Here is a 16,171-nt window from a genome sequence, read left to right as displayed (position 1 = left end):
TTCTTTTAGCTGGCATTCTGCTCTGTAGAAGAGCTTTATCTTCTGCCCTATTTATGTATTCTTTTTTTTATCAGTATGGACTTAGAGATTTGTTTTATTCATTGGTTATAATTAATTACTACTATTATCTGTTCTGTTGCTTAGATGGTCCCAGATTTAGCCAGTGGGAACCCCTTCAAGCTGGCTTTCATGTCCTTCTCACATGGCCCTTTCTGTTGGTTTTTTAAGAACTTTCTTTCTTTCTGGCATGAGATGTGCCAGGCTCATCTTGTACTTTTTGTGATCCAGCCCCAGAATCAACCATTTCTCCAAGAAGCCTCATTGTTTTCAGAGAATGGTATTTTTAAAACCCAAGATGTGCTAATTGCTACTTGGCTCTTTTGGGACACACTAGGAAATACACATGTATTATATGTATGCATACATCTAAATATGTCACCACCTGCTCTATGTGTATATTAAAATATATGAGTTCAGGCAGAGTTCACGGGCGCAGTGGTTCACCCCTGTAATCCCAACACTTTGAGAGGCTGAGGCAGATGGATCACTTGAGCTCAAGAGTTTAAGACCAGCTTGGGCAACATGGCGAAACCCCATCTCAACCAAAATATACGAAAAAATTGGCCAGGCACGGTGATGCATGCCTGTAGTCCCAGCTACTCAGAAGACTGAGGTGGGAGAGTCGCTTGAGCCCAAAGATGGAGGTTGCATTAAGCCAAGATCACACCATTGCACTCCAGCCTGGGCAATAGAGCAAGACCCTGTCTCTAAAAAAGATAATAATAAAGTAAAATAAAATATATGAGTTCATCCTGATAGATCCACTTCCACCTAAACACCTCAGACTCCTCTTCCTCAGACTTCTCCTCCTTCCTGCTCCCTTTCTGTTAGTAAACACCTGGGCACCTTCTCCAACAATGAGGGACTTGGCTCTCGATATCCTTGATGTGTTAACGTATTCACTCAGAGCACTGTCTATGTAGCCACCCCCCAATGGTGTGGCTGCCTCCTCTGCCTGCCACCTCCGCAGCCTACTTGCCAGGTGTCCTGTGTCCATGGATGTCCCATGTCCATGGATGCCATCAGGCCTCTCTGCCCCTGCATCACCCACCCCGTTCCCTCCAGGCAGCCCCACCACCACCACCACTTCCTCCTCACTGGGAAGAGCAGCTGGGATGCAGCCTAGAACTTGTAGGGAGGGCCTGCTGCAGCAGCTGTTTAGGGCTAGTAGCCAACCGGTCCAGTCAATGAGCTGTCTAGATCCTCCCCCGTCCTGTCTTCGGTGGGGCATAGAGGAATCTGTGCCCTGGACATGAACGTTGTCTGCTGTGTCTCACTGCCCCTGCCTCCTTGGTCTGCAGCCCTTCATGTATGGGGACTACATTGCCTATGACTGCTGGCTGGGGAAGGTCTACGACTTGAAGAACCAGATCATCCTGAAGCTATCCAACGGCGCCAGGTAGAGTCTCACCACCAGAGAGCCATCGGCTTGGGAAGGACAGCCTCTTGGAAAGAGGGGAGGAGGAGGGTGTTTCCTCCTGGGGACAGTGATGACAGGTTTGATCAAGGGCAGTGACAGATGTTGCAGGCATCCAGGGCCTAACCCTGTACCGTTCTCCTTATCTGCCATGGCCTAATTCTGTTGCTCAGTTTCTGATCTGTCCTGGCATGGGGAGAAACGTTTTCATTGAGGATATCTGCTAGAGGCTGATGGTTTACTTGAGGCACTGTGATGGTGCTGAGCAAGCACTCCAATGGCACTTGGGGTCTTGCTCATTGTGGGAGAGTTTCTTGTACTACCTTGGGCTGAGTTGATGGTAGAAGACTAATTGTGCTATTCAGGGCACGTGGGCGCATTGGCATCTCAGAATCGCAACTTTTTGGTACTCACTGTGTCCCCTGGTGGAGACCAAACCTCTGTTCTCTGTTTTAGGTGCTCCATGAACACGGAAGATGGCGCCAAGCTCTACGACGTCTGCCCGCACGTCAGCGACTCGGTAGTGTGCTCCATCCAGGCCGGCACCCTTCTCTGATTGCTCAGTCCTCTGGAAGGAGGACTTCGTAGCAAAGAGCTTGTAGCTGGAGCCAGCTAAACAGAGCAGTTTCCTAGAAAAGGGGCGGGTGTGCGCCAGAGGGTCTGAAAGGTTGGGTATAGGCAGAAAGTATTAGAACTTTTTTTTTTTTTTTTTTTTGAGACAGAGTCTCACTCTGTCGCCCAGGCTGGAGTGCAACGGTGCAATCTCGGCTCACTGCAACCTCCACCTCCCGGGTTCAAGTGATTCTTTGGCCTCAGCCTCCCGAGTAGCTGGGATTACAGGCGTGTGCCACCACACCCATCTAATTTTTGTATTTTTAGTGGAGATGAGGTTTCACCATGTTGGCCAGGCTGGTCTCGAACTCTTGACCTCGGGTGATCTGCCCACAGCCTCCCAAAGTCCTGGGATTACAGGCGTGAGCCACCACCCCCGGCAGTATTAGAACTTTTATTTGCATTTTTGGTAGCTTTTTTTTCTCATCCTTTAAGGTTCCACTTTGTCTCTCTCAGTACAGGATGATGTATTAGTTACAATAGTACATGGACACACACAGCAAACAAGTAGATATACAGGGGGCGTGTGAGCAAACAGGTTTCAGGACCACTGCTCTCTGGAGTCTTATTCCTCAGAGTATGAGCCCTTGACCAAGGAGCATGGAATGCATCACCTATGTTTGAACAAGGGCGCCAGATGACCTCTGTGGACCCAGGGTTTGGGAGTGCTGATGTGGAGCCACAGGACTTGTTTTAGGGCATGTGGGGCCTGTGTGTGAGTGGGCTTCTGCAGGTGGGCAGCCAGCGGGCACAGGCGTGGAGAGCACGGTCACCCATGGAGACACCGCTCACGGGGACTTTCCTCTGGCCCCACATCCCGCAGGGTCTCTTCTTCGATGATTCCTATGGCTTCTACCCAGGCCAGGTGCTCATTGGCCCTGCCAAGATCTTCTCCAGCGTCCAGTGGCTGTCAGGTGTCAAGCCCGTGCTCAGCACCAAGAGCAAGTTCCGAGTGGTGGTGGAAGAGGTGGGTCCGGGCCCAGGGGTAGGAGACGGAGTCCTTGACCTCCACACCCTGGAGCTAAGCTGCTGCCCCTTTCCTGCCTGCTCTGAGGGTTGAGCCCCACTCCTCGGCATCTGGACCCTGTTGATCTCAAAGGGCTTTGAGGATAAAGGGAACCCAGGCTCTGGTCATAGTGACCAAAAGACAGATGTGCCCCAGCCCAGCCTGTACAGGCTGAGCAAGGTGGGAGGGTGGCAAGTGGCAGTTCCAGTGGCCCCTGGCTGGTATGAGCAGTAACACTGGTCCTGGGCATTGGGTGGGGGCCGTGGTTACAGTTGGGGCCTGCTCTGATGTGTCTGTACTTGGTGCTGCACTAGGAAGATCAGTTTCCTGCTCTGGAGGTCAAGTGGGCTTTGGGCAGCTGGCTAAAGAGAGTGCTGTCAGAGCCTGCCCTGACTGGCGTGTCCCACCTGCCATCCCCAGGTGCAGGTTGTAGAGTTGAAAGTTACATGGATTACCAAGAGTTTCTGTCCAGGGGGCACAGACAGCGTCAGCCCCCCACCCTCTGTCATCACCCAGGAAAACCTAGGCAGGTAAGCATGCCCTTACTGCCAGCAACCCAGGGGCACCCGTGGGACAGGGCTCTGGGCCCTGGTCACATGCCTGGGGAGGCTTAAGAACACTGCTGACCTCCCAGGAGTCCAGTCCAGCTCACCCCCGCTTCTTCCCCAACCAGGGTGAAGCGTCTCGGATGCTTTGACCATGCTCAGCGGCAGCTTGGGGAGCGCTGTCTGTATGTCTTCCCAGCCAAGGTAGAGCCAGCCAAGATTGCCTGGGAATGTCCAGAAAAAAACTGCGCCCAGGGGGAGGGCTCTATGGCCAAGAAGGTATGTCCTTGGGGTTGGGGATTGGTGGGCATTTGAGGAACTGGCCTTGAGCCATTTCCATGGCCAAGAAGGACAGTCTGTGCTTTAGACCTTGGGGGGCAGCCCTGATGACCCTTGCCGGCTACTCAGGTGTATACAGCTGTCATCCCCCCAGCCTGAGATGCCTAGGGCCAGGCCTGCCCAGGTGCAGCTCACAGCCCTGTCCTCTCTGCTCCGCCCTTGCAGGTGAAGCGCCTGTTGAAGAAGCAGGTTGTGCGGATCATGTCATGCTCCCCAGACACCCAGTGTTCCCGGGACCATTCCATGGAAGACCCAGACAAGAAGGGGGAATCCAAAACCAAGAGCGAAGCGGAGTCCGCCAGCCCTGAGGAGACGCCCGATGGCTCTGCCAGTCCAGTGGAGATGCAGGATGAGGGTGCAGAGGAGCCCCACGAGGCAGGAGAGCAGCTGCCCCCATTCCTGCTAAAAGAAGGCAGAGATGACAGGCTGCACTCGGCAGAGCAGGACGCAGATGATGAGGCTGCTGACGACACGGACGACACCAGTTCGGTGACCTCCTCTGCCAGCTCCACCACTTCCTCCCAGAGTGGCAGCGGCACGAGTCGCAAAAAGAGCATCCCCTTGTCCATCAAGAACTTAAAGCGCAAACACAAGAGGAAGAAGAATAAAATCACTCGAGACTTCAAGCCAGGGGACAGGTAAACTCAGAGTTGTGCCCCTCCCCAACGGCGTCAGCGTGAAGCCAGGCAGAGTGCGTGTCCCCTCGGTGTGCGTGCCTGCGCTCGCACACACACCTCTGCGTGCCTTGTAGTGGCTCAGGGGCGCCCACCTGAGACAACGTAGGTGCCTGGGGTAGGCCCTGGTGGAAAGCAGAGACTGAGGAGTGGTGCAGAGGGTGGGATGGTGGTGGCCTTAAGCTTCGCCTTCTGGAACCACATTTGCCTGAGCTCTCCCAAGTGGATCCTGTTCTCAGAGAATGCGTGGCCTTGGAACCCTGGGTGAGCTTCCCGTGCACCAGAGACTCATCCTGCCAACCTGGGATTCAGAGTTTCAGGTTACCAAGCCCACAGGGACAGGAAGGGACAGAAAGACTCTGCCCTTTCCGCGGAGGGGGTGGGGTTTGCATGGCCTGCTGACTGGCCTGCACCCGCAGGGTGGCAGTGGAGGTGGTGACCACGATGACCTCAGCCGACGTGATGTGGCAGGATGGCTCCGTGGAATGCAACATCCGCTCCAACGACCTCTTCCCTGTGCACCACCTGGACAACAACGAGTTCTGCCCCGGAGACTTCGTGGTAGATAAACGAGGTAGTGCCAGCTCTGGAAGGGCAGCCAGCAGGGTGGTCGCCAATGAGGGCCCGGGTTGGGGCTTGTGGAGAATGGGCAGTGGATCTGGGGTCAGAGCTAAAATGAGGTCCAGAAGGGGACTGCCCTCATGAAGGGGTCTCACCTCTTCCAAGACGGGGGAAGGTCAGGGTTCTGCACTCTGCACTGGCTTGAGATGTGGGCTCCTTAGCCGGGATCCCTTAGCTAGTCACTTCCCTTTCTCCGGTTCCCTAGTCCAGAGCTGTCCAGACCCTGCTGTCTATGGTGTGGTACAGTCTGGGGACCACATCGGCCGTACCTGCATGGTGAAGTGGTTCAAGCTGAGGCCGAGTGGGGACGACGTGGAGGTGTGTGCAGCCCCTACTGCTTGCTTCAGGTGGGCTCTGGGGTTGGGTGTAGGACCCCTAGTTCATGACAACCTGTCCTATGCCACAGCTGATTGGAGAAGAGGAAGATGTGAGTGTTTACGACATTGCTGACCACCCTGACTTTAGGTTCCGTACAACTGACATCGTCATCCGCATCGGCAATACTGAGGATGGGGCTCCTCACAAGGAGGATGAGGTACGCCTTCAAATTCCAGTTCTGGATGGCTGCTCACTGCCCTGTGCACCAGCTGCAGTCCCTGATGCTGCCACCAGGTGGCTCTAGGAGACAAGACCTGAAAGTCCTCTGGGCTCAGTGTCCTCAGAAGGGCAGCTGCCCCAGAGTCAAGCTGCCGCTCAGCACTAGCAGCTGCAGAGGGACTTGTTTCCCTGCCTCCCTTCTGGGGTCAGGCTTCTTGAGCTGCCGCTGGTTACATTTACCAGAGGAGCTAAGTTCCTTGTCACAAGCCAGGTGGGCATGATGTCAGTCACTGCAGAGCACAGGAGGGGCTGGGGAGCTGGAGCTTGAGCTGGGCCCCCTGACTTTGTCCCCTTTGCCCAGCAGCCATCGGTGGGCCAGGTGGCCCGTGTGGACGTCAGCAGCAAGGTGGAGGTGGTGTGGGCTGACAACTCAAAGACCATCATCCTGCCCCAGGTGAGGCTCTGGCAAGACCCCCCTGCTGAGCTTGTGACTATGGCAACTTGGGCCGGGGGCCACAGGCGTGTAGCCAGAAGATGGGCTCTCAGGTCTTCCTGGTGAGATCTCAGCGAAAGCGTGAGGGGAAAGGCAGGCATTCCACACAGCCCTTGGTGCAGGCCTGCAGTTGGCCCACCAGCCTTGCTTCTCCCAGCAGTCTCTTCACGTCCATCTCTGGGTGCATGTAGACTTTCACAAACCTCCAGGATTTTCCTGGATTGTCAGCTCACTATGCTACGAAGAATGCAAGTTCCCTCCTAAAAGGAGACGGAGACTTTCCTACCACCCTTTCTAGAAAGCTCTAACAGAGAAGGAGAGAAAGGAGAGAGCTGACCCAGTTCTAGCCCCACCTGCTGGGTACTGAGCAGAAGGGCTACACGGGCTCTCCTTCCCTCGCCTCCTGGTTGGAGCCACACAGCCCAGCTCTCCTCTCCTGGTCCACACAGGGGGCAGGAGTGGGGGCGGGAATGGCTTGCCCCATCACCTTAACGGCCATTCCAGGGAACGCAGCAGGATATGTCGGCCCTTCTACATGTCCCCTCTTGTCATATGTTCCCAGCTCCCCACACAGGCCTCCTTGGCTGTATCATTAGCTGACCCTGCGCTTTTCAGGTGTGGGACTGGGCCTGCCAAGGTCCCCTAACACCTTGGACAGATGCTGACCAAGTGCACAGAGCAGGAGGGGAGGCTGGAACAGACCACTGGCTGGGGCTTTGGGTCCAGCTGGAGGGTGGGACAGGTGAAGGGCCTCTCCCAGAGACCTAGGGACTGCAAAAGCCAGAGCAGAGGTCAGGGAAAGGGTGGAATGAGGTTGCCAAGGCCTCATGAGCCCAGTCGCCATCAGCTGTGCGGATCAGGGATCCCCAGAGCTCCTCCTTAGTGGTGGGGAGGTGACTTCCTGTCTGCTTACCCTGGCACTTCCCTTCTGCCCCCAGCACTTGTACAACATCGAGTCTGAGATTGAGGAGTCAGACTATGATTCGGTAGAAGGCAGCACCAGCGGGGCATCCTCGGATGAATGGGAAGATGATAGTGACAGCTGGGAGACGGACAATGGGCTGGTGGAGGACGAACACCCCAAGATAGAGGAGCCCCCCATCCCACCCCTGGAGCAGCCGGTGGCCCCTGAGGAGGACAAGGGAGTGGTGATCAGTGAAGAGGCAGCCACAGCTGCCGTCCAGGGGGCTGTGGCCATGGCTGCCCCCATGGCCGGGCTGATGGAGAAGGCTGGCAAGGACGGGCCACCCAAGAGCTTCCGGGAGTTGAAAGAGGCCATCAAGATCCTGGAGAGCCTCAAGAACATGACTGTGGAGCAGCTGCTGACGGGCTCGCCCACCTCTCCGACTGTGGAGCCTGAGAAGCCAACTCGGGAGAAGAAGTTTCTGGATGACATCAAGAAGCTACAGGAAAACCTCAAGAAGACCCTGGACAATGTGGCCATTGTAGAGGAGGAGAAGATGGAAGCAGTGCCCGACGTAGAGCGCAAGGAGGACAAGCCCGAGGGGCAGTCACCTGTGAAGGTTGAGTGGCCCAGCGAAACCCCGGTGCTCTGCCAGCAGTGTGGCGGCAAGCCTGGCGTCACCTTCACCAGCGCCAAGGGCGAGGTCTTCTCCGTACTGGAGTTTGCACCCTGTGAGTCAGCCCTTGCCTGGTCTTCGCCTTCCCCCGCCTTCTCGGGGCTCCTGTTTGTGTCACCAGATCTGGGTGCAGGGTGGTTAGTCCCCTCGCCAGACCCCAGCTACTGCCCCAGGGCAAACCATTTCCCTGTGTGGTCACAGTGCTGAGGCCAGCAGCGGCGAGTGGGAAGTCTGTGGGTGTGCTCACCTGTCCAGCCAGGTTGGCAGATGGAGCTCCAGGGCCTCTCCATGAGGGACTGACTATTCTCTTCCCCCCTCTAGCAAATCATTCTTTTAAGAAAATTGAGTTCCAGCCTCCAGAAGCCAAGAAGTTCTTCAGCACAGTGCGGAAGGAGATGGCGCTGCTGGCTACCTCACTGCCTGAGGGCATCATGGTCAAGACTTTTGAAGATAGAATGGCAAGTAGGCTTGGCATGGGCAGGTGCAGATGTGCTGTGTGGGCACCCAGTGCCCAAGAGGCCACCAACCTTGGGTCCCCAAACCTCCAGGGCTGACTGGCACCTGCGAGGACACTCACCCACCCACCTTTTACAGGGGCGGTCACAGGCTCAGTCAGGTGAGGGCTGACTCAGCCGTGTGTCCAGGCCAGATGGTTCTTTCTTTCCTCCCTCCTTTAAAAAATTACTTTCTCGGCTGGGCGCGGTGGCTCACACCTGTAATCCCAGCACTTTGGGAGGCCGAGGTGGGTGGATCATGAGGTCAGGAGATCGAGACCATCCTGGCTAACACAGTGAAACCCCGTCTCCACTAAAAAAAAAAAAAAAAAAAATACAAAAAACTCTCCGGGCATGGTGGCGGGCACCTGTAGTCCCAGCTACTCTGGAGGCTGAGGCAGGAGAATGGCGTGAACCTGGGAGGTGGAGCTTGCAGTGAGTCGAGATCACGCCACTGCACTCCAGCCTGGGTGACAGAGCGAGATTCCGTCTCAAAAAAAAAAATTACCTTGAAATAGGCCGGGTGCGGTGGCTCACGACTGTAATCCCAGCACTTCGGGAAGCCGAGGCAGGTGGATCACCTGAGGTCAGAAGTTTGAGACCAGCCTGACCAACCCGGTGAAACCCTGTCTCTACTAAAAATACAAAAATTAGCTGGATGTGGTGGCGGGTGCCAGTAATCCCAGCTACTCGGGAGACTGAGGCAGGAGAATCGCTTGAACCCGGGAGGCAGAGGTTGCAGTGAGCCAAGATCGCACCATTGCACTCCAGCCTGGGCAACAGAGCGAGACTTCATCTCAAAAAAAAAAAAATTACTTTGAAATTAATTATATTATGATTACTCCTCAAGCCTACTTTTCTTTTTGAAAAATGAGAACATTACAGATCCTTTGAGTGGAAATGGAAGAGCTAAAGTTGCCTTTGACCAGACCTCACTTCCCTTTCTCCCCGAATCATAGGCCCCTTCCCACACCCAGAGGATTGTTGGAAGTTTAGTGGGTCTCCTTCCAAACGGATGACCTTTTTTTTATACTTTTACATTGTTTATACACTAAAAAAAATTTTTACATTTTCATATATCACCATAATTACATAGTATTTTGTATGATTTGTTTACACACAGAATATGTCGTCGTACACATCATCTCTAATTTGCTTAAGACCAACCTGTGTTGATTCATAATCTAGTTTCTTCCTTTTTACCTGCAAAATAGGATGACAGCATGTGGCCACACCACATTCCATTTTCCCACTCCTCTGTTCGTGGACGGGGCCTAGTGTCTCTGAGTCATGTTTACTGAGGCAGCGCTGAGTGCATCCTCCCGGAACAGGCAAGCCCGTTTGCCTGCCACCTTGTTTACTCCGCAGTCCCTTACTGGGCCTGTGCATCGAGCCAAGCACTATGCTAGACTCTGAATCTGAGTCTGAGGCGCCAGTTCTGGCCCTGTCCTGGAAGGAAGGGAGTAAGAAAAGAAAGAGCAGGGATCCTGAGAGCAGCCAAGCGATCCTGAGAGCAGCCAAGTGGGGTGCTGTTGAGATGGGCCCGGAGTAGCCACAACCCTGGAACAGGGCTAGGCAGAGTCCTAAGGCCCAGTGCTGCTTGAGATTCTTAATAACGCTTTTGGTTTTTTCTTGAGTTGTAGGAAAATTCCTTTTGAAAATTCTAGCCTGTCTCAGCTCTGCTGAGGGAAGATGGAAACAGTATTTTTTGTTTTGTTCTGTTTTCCCCACATCTCACTCAGGAGAAGAAAAGTAGTGCATTCCCTGGAGGCTCCCAGGGTGGCACCGATAAGAGCATGTGCAGAGGTTCCCTTGCCCCAGCTAGCGCTCTGCCTTCCCTGCTTCTCAGCTCATCACTGACCTCGCCCATTGCCCTGTCAGTTGAGATCCCACACACACGCGTGTGTGCACAGATGCACAGATTCCAGATGTCTGTGGAGCGGTGGTCTCCCAACCTCCCCCGTGGAGTTCAAACCCTCACTGTCAGCTTCTGGTTGTGAGACCATCCCCCCGTCCCCAGGCCTCACCAGCCTGGAACTGCCTTTCAGCTTGAAACTGCTTGTACTACTTGCCTTGTTGGGGATAAGGGCTGGAGCAGGTGTTTAGAGGAATTGTTTTGTTTTGTTTTTAAAAGACAGGGTTGGCCAGGCGTGGTGGCTCACGCCTGTAATCCCAGCACTTTGGGAGGCCAAGGTGGGCGGATCACAAGGTCAGGAGTTCGAGACCAGCCTGAGCAACATGGTGAAACCCCGTCTCTATTAAAATACAAAAAATTAGCCGGGCGTGAGGAGGCTGAAGCAGAGAATCGCTTGAACCTGGGAGGCAGAGGTTGCAGTGAGCCAAGATCACACCATTGCACTCCATCCTGGGTGACAGAGCTATACTCCATCTCAAAAAAATACATAAGCCAAAAAATAAAAGACAGGGTCTCACTCTGTCGCCCAGGCTGGAGTGCAGTGGTGTGATCATAGCTCACTGCAGCCTCAATCTCCTGGAGTCAAGTGATCCTCCCATCTAAGCTTTTTGAGTAGCTGGGACTATAGGTATGCACCACCATGCCCAGCTAATTTTTTATTTTTTGTAGAGATAGGGTCCCACTATGTTGCCCAGGTTGGTTTTGACCTCCTGGTCTCAAGCAGTCCTCCCACCTTGGCCTCCCAAAAGTGCTGGGATTACAGGTGTGAGCCATCACGTCTGGCTGAGGAATACAATCTTTTTTTTTTTTTTTTTGAGATAGCGTCTCACTGTCACCCAGGCTAGAGTTCAGTGGCACAATCTCGGCTCACTGCAACCTCCGCCTCCGGGTTGAAGCAATTCTCCCACCTCAGCCTCCTGAGTAGCTGGGACTGCAGGCATGCACCACCACGCCTGGCTAATTTTTGTATTTTTAGTAGAGACGGGGTTTCACCACGTTGGCCAGACTGCTCTTGAACTCCTGACCTCAAGTGATCCACCCGTCTCGGCCTCCCAAAGTGCTGGGATTACAGGCACGAACCACCACGCCCAGCTGGAATACAGTCTTAAAGTAATGATTTATGAGGAAAAACACCTGATAAGATAAAAACTCACTTCGAGTATTTCTCTTAGCCAGGGTTCAATGATTCCAGGCAAGGGCCAGGCACAGTGATGGCTCAGGGCTGTAAACCCAGCACTTTGGGAGGCCGAGGCAGGCGGATCACTTGAGCCCAGGAGTTCGAGACCAACCTAGGCAACATAGTGAAACCCTGTCTCTACACAAAATAAAAAAATCATCTGGGCACGGTGGCCCACACTGTAGTCCCGGCTACTTGGGAGGCTGCAGTGAGCCATTATTGCACTAGTGTACTCCAGCCTGGGGGACACAGCAAGACCCTGTCTCAAAAAAAAAAGATTCCAGGCTGTTCTGCAGAGAGAGATTTGTCCTTAGCTTCTCCACTGCTGGTGGCATCTGGAGTCCCAGGTGCTGCTCTTCCTGCGTGATCTGCACAGTGTCCTGGGAAAGAGCAGGTGCAGATGCAGATGCCACATGTAGGACACCCCCTTCCACCCCTGCCAACCTTGGCCTCCCTCCCTTCCTCCCTACCTAGGACCTCTTCTCAGCTCTCATCAAGGGCCCCACTCGAACCCCCTACGAGGATGGCCTCTACTTGTTTGACATCCAGCTCCCCAACATCTACCCAGCCGTGCCCCCCCACTTCTGCTACCTCTCCCAATGCAGTGGCCGCCTGAACCCCAACCTGTATGACAATGGGAAGGTGTGTGTCAGCCTCCTGGGCACCTGGATTGGAAAGGTGAGTATAGGGCCAGGCCCCCAGCCAAGAAGGAGGAAGAGCCAGTGGTGGATAGGGGCCTGGGGAACAGAATTGATGGTGCCCTGTGTGTTTCAGGGGACAGAGAGGTGGACAAGCAAGTCCAGCCTTCTCCAGGTGCTCATCTCCATCCAAGGTACAGTTGGGCTGAAGCGGGGGTGCGGACAAGGGAGGGCCGGTGGAGGAAAGTGACTCTGATAGTCCCCCTGGCAGATGGAGGGTAGGCCTGCGTTGTGGGCCTCTCTCACCCACTGAGGGAAGGTGTCCTGCCCACACAGGTCTGATCCTGGTAAATGAACCATACTACAACGAAGCCGGCTTCGACAGTGACCGAGGCCTGCAGGAAGGCTATGAAAACAGTCGCTGTTACAATGAGATGGCGCTGATCCGCGTGGTGCAGTCCATGACCCAGCTGGTGCGGCGGCCCCCCGAGGTCTTTGAGCAGGAGATCAGGCAACACTTTAGCACTGGTGGCTGGCGGCTGGTGAAGCGTATCGAGTCCTGGCTGGAAACCCATGCCCTGCTGGAGAAGGCCCAGGCGCTGCCCAACGGGGTGCCCAAGGCCAGCAGCTCGCCAGAGCCCCCAGCTGTAGCCGAACTGTCAGACTCCGGCCAACAAGAACCTGAGGATGGAGGGCCAGCCCCAGGAGAGGCCTCCCAGGGCTCAGACTCAGAGGGCGGTGCCCAGGGCCCGGCCTCAGCTAGCAGGGACCACACAGACCAGACTTCGGAGACCGCACCAGACGCATCGGTGCCACCCAGTGTGAAACCAAAGAAGCGGAGAAAGAGCTACCGGAGCTTCTTACCTGAGAAGAGTGGCTACCCTGACATCGGCTTCCCCCTCTTCCCACTTTCCAAGGGTTTCATCAAGAGCATCCGGGGTGTCCTGACGCAGTTCCGGGCTGCCCTGCTAGAGGCAGGCATGCCGGAGTGCACAGAGGACAAGTAGCTGCCAGGCGCAGAGGAAAGAGCATCACCGTGGGAGAGGCCAGCCGCCGCCTGCTCACTCCCCCCCGGAATCACCCCTCTTCCCATGCCCCTCTGTCCCCACTGCAAACCCACTGCCCTCTTCTCCCCAAGGTGAGTTTGATGCTAAAGTGCAAGAAGTGTGTTGAGATGCCGCCGTTTCTATTCTGAAGCGAGCTTTCAACAGGCGGGTCCCCTGTGGCAAAGAAAATCGGAACCCTGTTGCCGATTTTCCATTTGTCACCCCAGCAGAATGTCCGGCACTTGCTCCCTTGCTGTCCCTTCTCAGGTCAGAGGCGGGTGTTCCAGGGCCTGCCGCGGGGCTCTCTGGGCCGGTTCCCTGCAGACCCGCAGGAGAGCACATGTGCCTTGCATGAAGTGTGAGTTGCGCCAACAATTCCCCTGGTCCCTTTCAACCTGTTTAGTTCAACTCAAGCCTCCCTGTGTCCCAGACCCTCCTGCTGCCACCACCACCCAGGTCCTCCCTAGTCCTCCAGCGTCAACACTATCCCTTGGGAGTTGTAGCTGCTGTCACTGACTCCCGGCTATACATGGCCTGTCGACCACGTTATAGCCCTCAGGCCTGTTGAACTTGCTCTCTAAGAGAGGTTGGGACCAGGCTAGGTTCCGGGTGACGCCCAGGAGAGGTGGTGGCCTTCACACATGCACATGGAGTTGAGGACCAGGGAGCTGCAGGGAAAGCAACAGCTATAGGTGCCTTGCTCTTCTGTCGGAGGCTGCTGGGGGCAAGAGCAGCTGCACAAGGCCAGGGCAAGTGCTAGGGCCCCTCCCCCATCACATGGTCACACTGGGACAGGCGTGCAGCTCACTGAACTCCAAGCGAGCCAGCCCTCTCTTGGACTAGAAGGCCTACTGTCAGCCCTTCGCTTACAAACTGCAGGCTCAATCCGAAGGGGACGGCCGGCGGGGGCTCTCCTAGTGCCCAGAGACAGGCCCAGAGGTTTACAAGTTTTCTAAGCTTTTGATAATGTGAAGCTCCAGGCCGAGAGGATGCTGTTGAGCACATTGCAGCTATGTAATTTTTGGTGTATGTATGTAATATTTAAGGTTGGAAAAAAAACTCAAAAGCAAAGATATTAACTCTTATTAGAAAAAAAGACAAAAAAAAGCCAAAGCATGATGCGTCTTGTCAGCCTTAAGTGGGCTCCACACCTGTGCTGTGCTGTGACCGCCCAGCCAGCAGAGCTGCGGGAGGACGGAGCCGGACCACACACCGTGGCATTTGGAACCGAGTCGGTATCTTGTTTGAGAAACACCCGGAGTGACTGGTGGGGCTGTGCTTCCCAGTGCATTGTACATGTGGAGATGTGAATGCCTACTGCTTACAATATCTGTATAAAGTGCTGTGTGATTAAACTTTTTTTTACTTGCTTTTTTTTTTTTTTTTTTTTTTTTTTGGCTCATTAACAAGACAAGGTGACACCATTAAACCTCCCTCTGCCATTCATCTGGGCTCCGTTGCCTTTGTGTCCCTCACACACACCCTTCCTGGGGAAGGAAAGACCTTGTTGCCAGGGAAGGCATGTGGCAGTGGGTCCTGGCTTTCCTGGCCAGGTGGGGGCCGCTGTGAACAGCACCCCCCACCCGCCCACACTGCCCTCTGCCTGCCAGATCTGCTTGCATGCCTTTTGTACTTCTTGTCCTGGAGCAGTCCTCTGGCCTCTTCCTGGCCGGTGGTGTGCTCCTCAGGAGCCAGCTTAGAGCAGCCTTCCAGCAGCTGTAGTCTCCAGAGACCTACAACTGACCAGTTCAGCTCCTTCCAGGTTCTGGGAGAGCCGACGTCATAGCACCTGGCGGTGGACAGGTGCCACAACTCCTGGACGCTAAGCCAAAATGGTTGCCCAGTTTAGACTTGCATGGATCCTTCCCTGCCACATTCTTTCCACTCCTGCCTGGCACTCCTCCACAAGGACAGGCAGCTGAGGGAGGTTGGGAGAACCTAGACCCCTAGACCATTGTGGGGGATGACAGACTCCTTTTAAAAAGGTAAGATACCAGGTGTGGTGGCTCATGACTGTAATCCCAGAACTTTGGGAGGCAGAGGCGGGCAGATCACTTGAGGTCAGGGGTTTGGGATCAGCCTGGCCAACATGGTGAAACCCCGTCTCTACTAAAACTACAAAAATTAGCTGGGCATGGTGGCATGCACCTGTAATCCCAGCTACTCAGGAGGCTGCGCACAAGAATCACTTGAACCCGGGAGGTAGAGGTTGCAGTGAGCAAAAAAAAAAAAAAAAAAGATATTGCCATTTTTTACTTCTGAAGTCTCCTGCTCCTTGCCAATTTTGGGGGGAGGGGGGCGGGGGGGGCCAGTGTTTTTATTGTTTTTGTTTTTGAGACATTCTCACTCTGTCTCACCCAGCCAGGCTGGGGTGCAATGGCACGATCTCGGCTCACTGCAGCCTCAACCTCCCAGGCTCAAGCGATTCTCCTGCCTCAGCCTCCCAAGTAGCTGGGACTACAGGTGTCCGCCACCACACCCTGCTAATGTTTGCACATTTTGTAGAGATGAGATTTTACCATGTTGCCCAGGCTGGTCTCAAACTTCTGGGCTCAAGTGATCCACCCACCTCAGCCTCCCAAAGTGCTGGGATTACAGGTGTGAGCCACCACGCCTGGCCCATCAGTTTTCTAATGCCCTTAACTCAGATATTTTCCCTTTCCTGCTAAATCCACATGGGGCTCTGATGAGATTTGCTGGGACTAGCTGGTTGTGTGGCCCTAGCTGAGACATGCCAGCTCTGAGCTGCATCCTGTGTGTGGTCAGGCAGCTGGCTGAGCTCTGAGGCTGCTTCAGGTTGGAGGTGCTATAATTATCAGGGTGGTAGAGGCCCCCCCACCATTAGGCTGAACCAGCTCTGGTCCTGAGTCCCCCACCAGAATGACTATGCCTGGGGCCAGTAAAATCCATTGCCCATCCCAGGGGGCACCATTGGCCATCATTACCATTAAATTCTATAGTCCTGGCCAGAGCAAGAACCCATTCTCTCCCCAGTCACCAGGACAGGACGAGCAGGC

The 16,171-nt window shown here is 54.6% G+C and overlaps 1 protein-coding gene across 4 annotated transcripts in view; it reads left to right on the top strand.

The window, feature by feature from the left end:
- Positions 1 to 14,524, top strand: part of UBE2O (ubiquitin conjugating enzyme E2 O) — a 63,285-nt gene extending 48,761 nt beyond the window's left edge. Inside the window, exons 4-18 of one of the 4 annotated variants that reach the window (XM_008965799.4) lie at positions 1,362 to 1,459; positions 1,934 to 1,997; positions 2,913 to 3,056; positions 3,516 to 3,625; positions 3,769 to 3,844; positions 4,145 to 4,617; positions 5,073 to 5,227; positions 5,480 to 5,592; positions 5,681 to 5,809; positions 6,173 to 6,265; positions 7,243 to 7,939; positions 8,206 to 8,342; positions 11,945 to 12,148; positions 12,245 to 12,302; positions 12,445 to 14,524. In XM_008965799.4, the coding sequence (XP_008964047.2) occupies positions 1,362 to 1,459; positions 1,934 to 1,997; positions 2,913 to 3,056; positions 3,516 to 3,625; positions 3,769 to 3,844; positions 4,145 to 4,617; positions 5,073 to 5,227; positions 5,480 to 5,592; positions 5,681 to 5,809; positions 6,173 to 6,265; positions 7,243 to 7,939; positions 8,206 to 8,342; positions 11,945 to 12,148; positions 12,245 to 12,302; positions 12,445 to 13,115 (3,222 nt within the window). In that variant the 3' untranslated portion in view covers positions 13,116 to 14,524. Of the gene's footprint in view, positions 1 to 1,361; positions 1,460 to 1,933; positions 1,998 to 2,912; positions 3,057 to 3,515; positions 3,626 to 3,768; positions 3,920 to 4,144; positions 4,618 to 5,072; positions 5,228 to 5,479; positions 5,593 to 5,680; positions 5,810 to 6,172; positions 6,266 to 7,242; positions 7,940 to 8,205; positions 8,343 to 11,944; positions 12,149 to 12,244; positions 12,303 to 12,444 lie in introns of all 4 variants that reach the window. The other 3 variants (XM_003813233.4, XM_055101560.2, XM_024926177.4) reach the window with 3 other exon arrangements.
- Positions 14,525 to 16,171: the final 1,647 nt, after the last annotated feature.

Source organism: Pan paniscus, chromosome 19 (genome assembly GCF_029289425.2).
Source record: "Pan paniscus chromosome 19, NHGRI_mPanPan1-v2.0_pri, whole genome shotgun sequence".
In the NCBI taxonomy this organism is placed as follows: domain Eukaryota; kingdom Metazoa; phylum Chordata; class Mammalia; order Primates; family Hominidae; genus Pan; species Pan paniscus.
This window is presented reverse-complemented; position numbering and strand designations above follow the sequence as displayed.